The 10571-nt window shown below is 40.9% G+C and overlaps 1 protein-coding gene across 2 annotated transcripts; it reads right to left on the reverse strand.

The window, feature by feature from the left end:
* Positions 1-1721: 1721 nt before the first annotated feature.
* On the reverse strand, positions 1722-10247 carry NUP42 (nucleoporin 42). Of its 2 annotated transcripts, none has more exons than XM_087773306.1 (7): positions 9494-10247; positions 8319-8574; positions 6898-6992; positions 6516-6592; positions 4316-4402; positions 2529-2613; positions 1722-2396 (listed from the first exon to the last, which is right to left on the reverse strand). In XM_087773306.1, the coding sequence occupies exons 1-7, from the start codon at positions 9612-9614 to the stop codon at positions 1828-1830; spliced, it is 1290 nt and encodes a 429-aa protein (XP_087629432.1). In that variant the 5' UTR covers positions 9615-10247; the 3' UTR covers positions 1722-1827. The 2 variants fall into 2 exon arrangements, with proteins under 2 accessions (XP_087629432.1, XP_087629444.1); XM_087773318.1 differs by lacking the exon at positions 9494-10247 and adding an exon at positions 8926-9424.
* Between the last annotated feature and the right edge of the window lie 324 nt (positions 10248-10571).

Consider the following 10571-nt stretch of genomic DNA (forward strand, 5'->3'; position numbering starts at 1 on the left):
ATGCTAGAATGCTGCTTTAATACAAATAATAATAAAAATTATAGGAACTTCTAAAAAACCTTGTTGCGTTCTGGTACAATTGGGTTTGAGAACCACTAAGGCTTTAAAAGGGAAGTATGGGAAAGGGTATAGTATGTAACAGAATGAGTTCGGGCAGTTATGGCATTCATCTGACAAGCCACAAACACTTGTTTGTTTGTTTGTTTGTTTGTTTGTTGTTAAATACTAACTTTTAACAACTTCTGTAAAGATGGGGGTTTTCTGCAACTACAGTGGTATAACGGATTTTGGTATGGTCCTTGGTTCCTGTGTCAAAATCTGAGCAACTGGCAGAAACGATCCAGAGCTCAGTGAGCCCTGACAGATGTCCACGTCTTGGTACGAGTCTCAGTATGGCTCTGGAGATCCCACTTGGAAAAACACATTTCATAAGAATTAAATGGAACTCTGGGCCAGCGATCAGTATTTTGTATGTGAGTTGCAAGAAGCCCGCACTGGGTCATTAAAAACAATTAAAAAAAAAAAAAAAGCAGATGCCTTATTTCATCTACAAAACAATCACCAGAAAAATCCATGAAAGCAACCCAGTACTGTATCGTAATATATGCAAGTTTCTGTACATCTACACTGAGCGCATGGACTGAGGAACCTGGATTTCCGTTAAGCCTGCGGAGTGCCTACCCATGGCCCATCACCCTAAACGCTGAATTCGTTCATGCTGTTCTAGCAAGCCGTCTTCCAGTACGCTGCGGACCTTTGGCAGGAAACACGGTGGTAGTGGAGTTTTAAGTGGGACCATGGGTCCAAAGCAGGAACTGAAACGTTACCTTCAAGCGTTAAAGAAACAATCAATTTATGTATGTATATCCTAGAGTAAACTTTTGCTTTCCTCTTAAATATGAGGTTTGGTAATTTTACATCTTTAATGGGAGGGCCTGGTGAAGAACAAATGTACTCTTCACCTGACTCTAGTACCTCCTCTGGAAGACGTCTGACCCTTACTTTATAGTATCTTGGCAAAATATATACCTTAATATCATCAATTCAGAAAAGCTATTGCTAATATACGCACCCATCAAGTTTTGAGAAGCAGACAACAAAATTCTATCAATTCACATAAATGTAGTAAGTAGCTTTGCAAAAGCTTCCAAAGTTCTATCTAAGAGCTGTCAAAATAGCAAACCACAAGCTCCTTATTCATGAGGAATGCTTTCAAGGCTGTCCTTCCCCAACTGCACTACATTAATGCATATTACGACCTCAAGCAGAACAACTAACAAAATTGAACTGCATCAACTGGGCGAGGTAACTGACTCCCAGGTGACAGAAGCACGTAGGTAGGTACAGACCACACAGGAGCCCTCGATCTCCACAGACAGACAATTGTCAAAGGCTGCACAAACCCTTTAAAGAAGAGGCAAAAGACAAGGGGCTCCAACAACAAGCAGTCTGGCATTGCAACCGTTTCTGTCTAGCATTCTACTCACAGCAGGCTGTGAATACCTCACCTAAGCGTTCTTACTTTTGACAAAGCCTTTTTAATACAGGCTTTGCCCAGAATTTCACAGTACAGAATATAAAAGGGAACTTTAAATTTTATTTTCATTAGTTCATTTCTTGGATGTAAAAGGTCCATTCCAAAATAACCAAGAAATGATAAAAAATGTTCAAATGTTTATACCTGTGAGTTTATTGCAAAAGACTTGGAGATGAAACGAAAATTAACTCAAATGGAAGCATTTTATTTCATTACTCAACCACAAAATTGCGTAGTTGAGGTAACGGAGAAGTACAAAACCACGTTATTTCAGAATAAACTTAAAAGTCCTAAACGTTTAAAAGTTCTAATGGCGGTGGCTTAAGAGGAATCTTTCCCATCGTAAACTTTTTTGCTTCAAATTGTTTCAACTCTTCAGCTGATAATTCGCTCTTTGGTGTAAATAACTTTTCTGACGTAGTATTGTTTGTGACTGCAGAAGATGCCGATGTTGTGTTGTGTCCAGAGGCACTGGCAGTCTGTCCAAATAAAGTACTGCTTGAATGTGAGGGAGAAGCTCCTACTGCTGCATTAAAAGCTCCAAAGGCTGCAAGAGGAGCGGTGCTTGAAGAGTTCACAGCAGAAGAACTGCCAAACCCTGAAAACCCTGCAGTTCCAAAACCGCTAGTTGTTTCCGAAGTTTTAAATGAGAAGGAAGCTGCAGATGGAGCTGCCGGGCTGCCAAAACCAACAGAATGGGATACGCTGGGAGAGGACGTCACACCAAATGCAGGAGGATTACAACCAGCGGAAGAGCTCCCAAAAGCAGGGGTGTTTCCAGATGATGCACTCACAAGACTGGAACTTGTTTTAAAGGAGAAACTGCTAGCACCGTTACTGCTGCTATTCACAGGAAAGCCTGCAATTATACAATTTATACAAAATGTTAGAATTTACACACCTGTGATACTAAACCACTGCTTTATTTCAATAATGCAGAAGAAAAACTCTAGAAAATGTTTAACTATTGGTTTGTAATACAGGAACTTACTTGACAACCCAAAGCTTGATGTTTGCTGTCCTCCAAATCCAAAGGAAGGCAACGGTTGAGTGACCGTGTTCTTCAATTCAGACAGCTTAAAAAATTCCAAATACATAAATGAAAACTAGGTTCCAAAACAGGGAGGTGTCTTTCAATAAATACTTGAAGCAAAAATATAGCTGCCCAGTCCAATTTAATTAAACTTAGTCTAAGTTAGACACTTTCATCACAATTGCATGCTCTTGTAGCTATGAACAAAATGCTCTAAGGCTACACACTATTCTCTGTAAATCACTCCAGAAACACAAATATATCACAATTTACAGATTTTTGTCTGTCAGTCAATGACCTGAACACCTCTCCCAGCTCTCATTCTCATTTCTTACCTATTTCAGTTAGTGCTTTATGACCCTATCTGTTTCATTGCTTTGACTTAGTCTGTGCTCTTCACCTTGGCACATCTAGTCTTCTGTGCTAAGGCCCAAATCCCACTTCTTCACCTTCAGCATTGAACATGCTAAGGCCTATGTATGATCGTATTACTAAAATTTTAATGCACTTCATGCAGACTCCACTTAAATCAACTTACTCTGTCTCCCTGATTATTTAATACTGGCTTTAACTCAAGCATTCTTTTCTGACACATCTAGATTCACAAGTGTTTGTCCCCTTCCCAGGAACAACTACTCTTCATCTCTCCAAATTTTATCCAAACAGTTTCTCTCCCACCTATCTATCAACTTCTCATTCTGGCTTTACCAAAATGCTCTATTTATCCTGAGATGGCCTGGAGGGCAATTCTAGTCTCATCTGCTGATTATACCTTGGAAGAGCCAACAGTAGCACATGGAAGAAAAGGTGGGGTGGAGAGTTGCCTCTTACTATACATGTACTCGACTGGATCCCGACCTTAAGCTACGGTTACTTTCATGTGGCTTGCAACAATAGTATTCCAAACCTGGGCCCCAGCTGCTGCCTTGCTAACATGGAGCTGTCCTGATTCACTACTTTCCTTAGTTAACTAAAGGGTTTTATAATACCCGCCTGCAATTCACTGATTTCATAGGTCCAGAGAAAGGTGGATGTAAGACCCAAAACTGTGTTCACAGACTTTCACATTCACCTGACTCAGGCAGTGCTAGAATATTCAATCACGTTTCTATCATCCCCTATAAAAAACACACAGACGGAGAGATGGGGCAGTTTTCAAACTGCAGTCGTTAATTCTCTTATGTAATTCCTTATTACACCCTTTCCACTTTCTCTAAGGTTCCCAGGAGCGTTCTGAGATTACTGTCAAGGTGTTCATGCCGCCAGTCAGCCAGATGTTTTTCAAGGCTGCAGTGCCAGAATGTAACACATCGTAGCTGAGATTTTCAGAACAGTTCATAGATCTACCATAAAATTGCCAAGGAATCATGTCTCAGCTATTTAGGTGCAAACAACGGTGCCCTAAAAGAATCTTGTATATTGGGTTGTAAAATATAGTATCCTGCGATCTTCAAAGCAATACCCATCACCTATTTTATATAAAGTTAGTAGGAGTGTAGTTAAATACTTTGATAACACCTGAAGTTTCTATGGAACATTTGCAAGATCTCTGCATTAAAAACAAGATGGCATATTACAACTATCATGTCTTAGAAATCTTTGTAGCAGAAATTAATGTTGGCATTTGCAGGACAGTTTGGTGGGATGTGTCTAAAAAACCAGGAATCTAAGAAAAACATTTGCCCGAGATTAATAAAAAAAATGACATCAGGAACAGAAACATTTTACCTTTCATTAACACTTACCAAAGCTGCTTTTGTCGATGCATTTAAAGCTTTCAACTGAAGCAGCCGATTTTTCCATTGTTTCGCTAACTGTTGGACAGAATTTACCTAAAAGGGGGGAAAAGAAAAGCGTGTTTTTATTATTGGTGAAGACTTAAAAAAAAAAAAATAAAAAAAAATAGAGTGATCTCACAACTAAACTGAAAGAAGATTTCTAGAATTAGAAAAGAAACATCATTAAGCCAAGAAGACAAGATCTTTGCTTTCCTGAAACTTCAAGGGGAGAAGCTGAAATTTTTGTTATTAACACAGAATTCCTTTCAATTCTCTTACTACTGTCCTTAAATCAACTTTTTTACTTCATGTAACAATATGATTAAAAAAATGTCCTGGGGCTTTCTACATCTAAGTTCTATCACTATCTGAATTAAGTGCTTGGGGAAAAAACAACCAACCAACCAACCAACCAACCAAACCACACACAAAATATGTAAGTTTTAAGTATAAGAGAACAAACTCTTCAATCCTTGTTTTATTTCTGGCTTGTCCACTTATGTGCTCGCTCATTAAGCTGAAGTCCTAAGATTTGCCTTAGCTTCTCCCACATTTTCAGAAAAAAAATGCCCATTTTCACAACATTATAATTCAGAACACTTTAATAGTATCATCCTAAAATATTTAGCTTTGCAGAGATTAACTTCCTTAATTTAAATCAGCCCCTTTAATGTGATCCAACAGATTACTGCACAGAACTTATACAGCAATAAATAGCACCCATGTCTATCTGATAACTGTGATTAAACAAGAAACTGGAAAGTCATTAAATAACTTACTTTTCAGGAATTTCAAACCTGAATTTCCTATATTTAAGTTTATCAACACACTTTATTCAAAGCCTGGCCTAACTGAATTTTCCTTAAAAACCAACCAAGTAAAACATATAATGTCCCAAATGCCTGCAAGAGTGGAATGAGTAATCTTTTTGTAAATAAATTCCTTAATTTTTCAAAAGGGTCTTACATCACAAACATCAATAATTCTTTTGTGTCTAATCACATGCTGGAAGATCATGTTGCTTGGTATCACCTCTTATACAATAGGCTGGAAAATTCAGATTTTGACCCGGTTCAAGAATAGCAACACATGCTTTGGAAAAGACTTGCTGTATTTGAACATTTTGTAGAGAGAACTGTATCATACAGTTATCATCTATACACTGAGACTTTCATAAACGTGCATTCAGTGAGGCCACAAATGTGTTTTGGTTTTTTTTAATAGCCAGGCATAGTGTACTGTTTGTATTTCAGTTTATATTTTTAATTGAAGTTTTTTAAAAAAAAATAAAAATTCTCCTGTCTCTGAAAATGCAATTCTGGTAATTCTAAACACGTGAAGCAAGAGTGGTGACAACAGCAATTCCTTCTATAATAGAGAATCAAGGGGAAGAGGAATGAGTGCAATGTAGCTTGAATTAGTTTGTACTTGTGTCTATCCAATAGCTTAATTCCTTTCCTGGCACAACACTGAACTGTGCTAGCCTCCTTGATATTGATAGGACTACGAGGGACAAAAAATACGTATACATTTATACATATATATAAAAATATAGATATTACTTCTTTTCTAGAAATGTATATACTCGTTCAGAAGTATCTGCTATTTTCAGCATTAATTGCCTGCAATAAAGGTAAGAAAAAGAACATGGTCAAATAAACTTCCAGTGTTCTACCTAAAGCACTAGGTATCCAGCTATAACAATCAAACTGACTTAATAGCATACAAAGTATTAAACTTTTGGGACAAGATTCAAATAATTTCTACAAATAACGCACAAGAGCAAGGACAAGACTAAGACAAGGAGCGTCTAAGTTTAGAAAGACCATAGGTTTAACTGAGACTAGCTAAAATTCTATTGCTACCACTTTTTGTAGGAGCTGATGTGTCTGGACATTTAGGCCACCCGTTTTAGAAGCCCAGATCTGGCAGTTTTAGCCTGTGATCTCAGGCAGAAATAGGAAGTTACGGTAGAGCATACAGACTAGCAGCTATTTTTGCATTCTATTTGGTGCACAGTAATTTAAAAATATTTTGGCATTCTGATAATCTCCTAGAGTTTGGTAATGAACTCTAGAATGAGTCAAGAGTTGCCACCTGAAGAATAGTAACAAGTCCTATCTCGAAATGTGTTCACATAAAAAGTCAGCATTTTTTAAATACTTACATAGTTCTGAACATTATTATTTGCTCTGCAGTTATAATACTCCAGATGCAACTCTTCTGGTGAGAAATCTGAAAAGCCTGTAAGGAGAAGAATAATCAAAAACCTCCAAGAAAATATATTAATACTTCCAATTGCTCTCTATAGTTATAAAGAAATGGGCCTTGGTACATTATCTGTAAGTCAGTTACAGCTGGAGCCACAAAAGGGATTCATTACAGAACTTAAAGATGTGAATGCCCAAAATGAATGTGCCATAATCCAATATTCCTTTCTGTTGCATCACAAGGCAAATCATCACCTTGCAAATGTCCAACACTGTGGACAAGTGTAAGAAACATTCTACATAGCAGCAATACATGGCAATGCTAAAAACATTACCTACCTGAGACATTTGGCTTTTCTTTCATCGGCGAATAAGATGAAAATATCCACTGTCCTGAAGATTCCCAAATTTCCATGTCTTTCATGACACATTCGCTAGAAAACGAAACAAAATAAAACCACAGATGAAAGTGAAATTATATGGTCAAAACGAAACCATCAGAAGCAATTGCCTAGTTTGAATCCAAAGTCAGATTCAAATACCTGCTACCATGAAAATTAAGGAAGTTTGACAATAGTCAGAATGAACAAGAGAAGTACTCAGTTCTCTGTGGAAAAAATGCACTTATTCGGCAAGATACATAAATGTCCCTTCAAAGCATTTTACTTTACCATCTAACTGCAGGTAAATCAAACCAGATCTTAAAAAAAAAAAAAATATCCCAAAACACACAAAGTATTTTTTAATCCCTGTATAGCATATGCTGTCACAGGATTTTCCCTGAAACTGTAGATCACAATACAATTTAAAACTTTCTCAATGCTAGACCATTTTAAAACATAAATGAACATGCACAGTATTAAACAGCAAAAGTCGGGGGGAGGGGGAGGGAAGAAAGAAGAGAAAGAGATAAGTGTTCCATATAAGTTTTTGGAAAAGAATCAAAAGCATAAAAATCCAGACCTTGCAAAAGCAGAGAAACAGAAGCTACATCAACAAAAGTAAATCCAAATGTAAACAAATAGTGAAAGGGTAAAAACTAAAGTGGACAAGCAGATTACTACGTAATAACAAACAAAGATTCTTAGTATTTCAGATATTTGTAACATAATACACATTCATGTTTGAGAAGCTGAATAAATAATCTGTTAAGCATTTTCTTAATGTAATCGTAAAAAAAAAATAATAGAAGGTGGTTCCAAAACCTTGCTTCTTCAGGACGTGACACTGCCTGTTGCTTCTCATCACCTGCCCTGTAACCTCCTTGAACCTGCTGGTCACTGTCAACTGACTCTAACACACACACACGAAACCAGGTTTCAATAGTTTTGCTATTGGCAAAACAATTTATCTTAAGTGTCAGGAAAACTAAGTCAAACAGTTCATTTTCTCAAAGAGTTGGTTTTTTTTGTTTTGTTTTTTTAAGTGGTTGAAATGTTGTCCAAGGCACTCTGACCCCTTATTTTCAAGTACTGAAATCTTTGTTTCCTTCCTTATCCTCCTGCCCACAACTTAAATACCATACCATATTACCAACATCACAGTCGTCTAGCTGCCCAACCCAGGTTCAAAACAAGGATCCCTTTCTTCCCACGCCAGCATAACTCATGAGAACAAAATGTAGTAGTGTTTTCTACGATTCTTACCACATGTCCCAGCTCCCTCCTCAGGACCATGTCCTCTGCATTATCTCTAGTAAGTCAGTAAGCTTTTAAACTGCTCATTCTAAATGCTTTCAGTGAAACAGGACTATAACTTACAGAAGTCTCTCCTCTTCATCTTTATAGCCATCAGCAAGATTTTGATTGTTCATTAACGCAGAGAATCTGTTCTGCGAAAAGTCTGCATTTCTGCTGCTGCCGCCGCCTGATGATCCAAAATCAGAGGAGCCAAAAAATCCTCTTCCTTGATCTCTGCTGCCACCCCATGTATTAGACTTAAAGGTAGACGGCTGAATAACATTAGTGTATCTCTGGTTAGTGGTGCCCCATCCTCCTCCTCCTCCTCTGCTAGTACCTTCCAATAAAAAAAAAAAAAAAAGGGCAAACAGAGGTTTTACATCATTAAGATATTAAACAATACAACATCAACAAAAACTGTAAGTATAACTATTCTTATGGTGGCAATAAGAAGTTTGAAAAGAAAATGTAGGTTTTTTCCTAATGAGTTAACCTAATTATTTAGTGAGCTTAACCTAGTGAGTTACCCAGGGCAGTTCTTGAATCAGAGGTAGATGTGAACTCCTCCTCACATCAGCATGCCAACAACAACTCGTGGCACTGCAGAATAGAGTGCGTTCCAGTTTTGCTTACGTTATTTTATAAAGTAACTATCCCAGCAGAAAAAAAAAAATAAAAATTAACTCACAGTACATTTACATTAGGGGCTCCTGCCTACATAGCTATAGCAGAGGCTCTGTTGCATAGCAAAGACTTCCCAAGTTAAGTTTTAAGACCTCGGACACGTCTGTGCACGTAACAGGCAAAGTCTGAGGCTGCTTCAGCAGGTACAGAGGTAGGCAACTGCAGCCGTGTTACTGCCTTGCCGTAACTGTATCCATCTGTTTGACAGCATTCCCCGTCACGTCTCTTGCACACCGAAAGCTTCCCAAGACCCACGTCCAATTAAAATTAAAACAACCTTCCAAAGGCAGAACCCGCAGGCGCTTGAGACTCGCTCGCTGCTCTGATAAGCCAAGTTTCCCGAGTTATTCTGGCATTTTCTCTGTTCCCGTGGCACATCTCGCAGAGCCCAGCTCCACCGGTGCCACAGCAGACGCTACGGCCGGCGGCCCGAGGCAAGCGACGCGGCAGGGGCAGCAGCGGGCCGCGGCACCGCCAGCCCCCGCCCGCCCGCCCGCCCGGCCCGGGGCCGCAGAGGCAGCGGCAGCCGCGCGGCCCTGCGCCGCCCCCCCCGCCGCCGCGCTCGGTGGTACCTTGGTAGTGGGGTGCAGAGGGCCCATGGCGCCCGCCGCCGCCGCCGCCGCGGGGGTGCTCGTTCCAGCACCGCTCGCCGAAGCGGCAGCGGCCCTGCAGGAAGAACTGACAGATGGCCATGGCGGACCGCCGCCTGACGTCACAGGCGGGCGCCGCGCAGCGGGGCGGGGCGGGAGGAGGCGGGGCCCCGGCGAGAGCCCGTCGCCGCCGCCGGCCTCGGCCCCGCCCCTGCCGCCCCTCAGCCGCCGCCCCGCGCAATCGGCGTCGCGGCGGGCCCAACCGCCGCCACCAACGGCGGTGGCGGGGGCTACGGCGGGAGCGTTTATGGGCGCGGGGGCTCCGGCTCCCGTGCGCCACAGAAGAGCGCGATGACGCCGGGCTGTCACCCCGTGAGGTTTAATGCGTGCGATGCACGGCAGGGCCTGGGACAGAGCCTTCCCCGCCGTTTTCAATTCAGATAGCGAACCGGGTCTAAAGACGATGTCCAAGCCTATAGGCCGGGGCAGATGGCAAGGTAGAAGTGGAGGGGGGGGGACAAACCCCCAAACTACCCGGTGTACGTCATGAGCATCGTCACCTCGCACAAAGGTGAAAGCCCCGACGGTTTGAGGAGCAGCAGGCAGCCCTGCCCCCGCGCCAGCCGCTGGGAGAAGCCGGCCGGGGTGCACGCCTTCCGTCACAACCGACTTCTCGCAAGGCCCTTCCTTCTTCGTGCTTACAAGTTTTTCAGTAGCTTGAAAAGAATTATTAACCCTTTGAAAATAAAGGTAGAAAAAGGTGCTTCACCATTTTAAAAGCAGATAAAAAAAAATCCAAGAGCCTGTACAACACAAAAAGTGCACAGTTCACTTCCATTTTTACATTATTTTAGAATTAAGGATCAGAGACGCCACTGACACTTTTGTTTCATGGCTCAGAAAAAAGGAAAAGGCAAGGGGGAGCAGAAAATAAAAAGCTTCATAGCATTCACTTACTACTTGAATAAAGAACTGAGTTGCAGGAACCACTATGAAGCCCATGCGTCCATCTACTACTTTCTGTACATGCAGAGTGGTTAGGATGAGGAAGAAGACCAGG

Source organism: Nipponia nippon, unplaced genomic scaffold, assembly GCF_047370975.1.
Source record: "Nipponia nippon isolate SJK-2023a ecotype South Korea unplaced genomic scaffold, ASM4737097v1 scaffold_1, whole genome shotgun sequence".
NCBI lineage: Eukaryota > Metazoa > Chordata > Aves > Pelecaniformes > Threskiornithidae > Nipponia > Nipponia nippon.

Excerpts from the sequence above, each read along its gene's own strand:
- NUP42 (XM_087773306.1), bottom strand. The coding sequence starts at position 9,614 with ATGGCCATCTGTCAGTTCTTCCTGCAGGGCCGCTGCCGCTTCGGCGAG. Across the intron at positions 2,614-4,315 it reads CATCGACAAAAGCAGCTTTG|CTGTCTGAATTGAAGAACAC; the intron begins GTAAGTGTTAAT and ends GAATTTTTTAAG. Across the intron at positions 2,397-2,528 it reads ATCAAGCTTTGGGTTGTCAA|GCTTTCCTGTGAATAGCAGC; the intron begins GTAAGTTCCTGT and ends GTATAATTGCAG.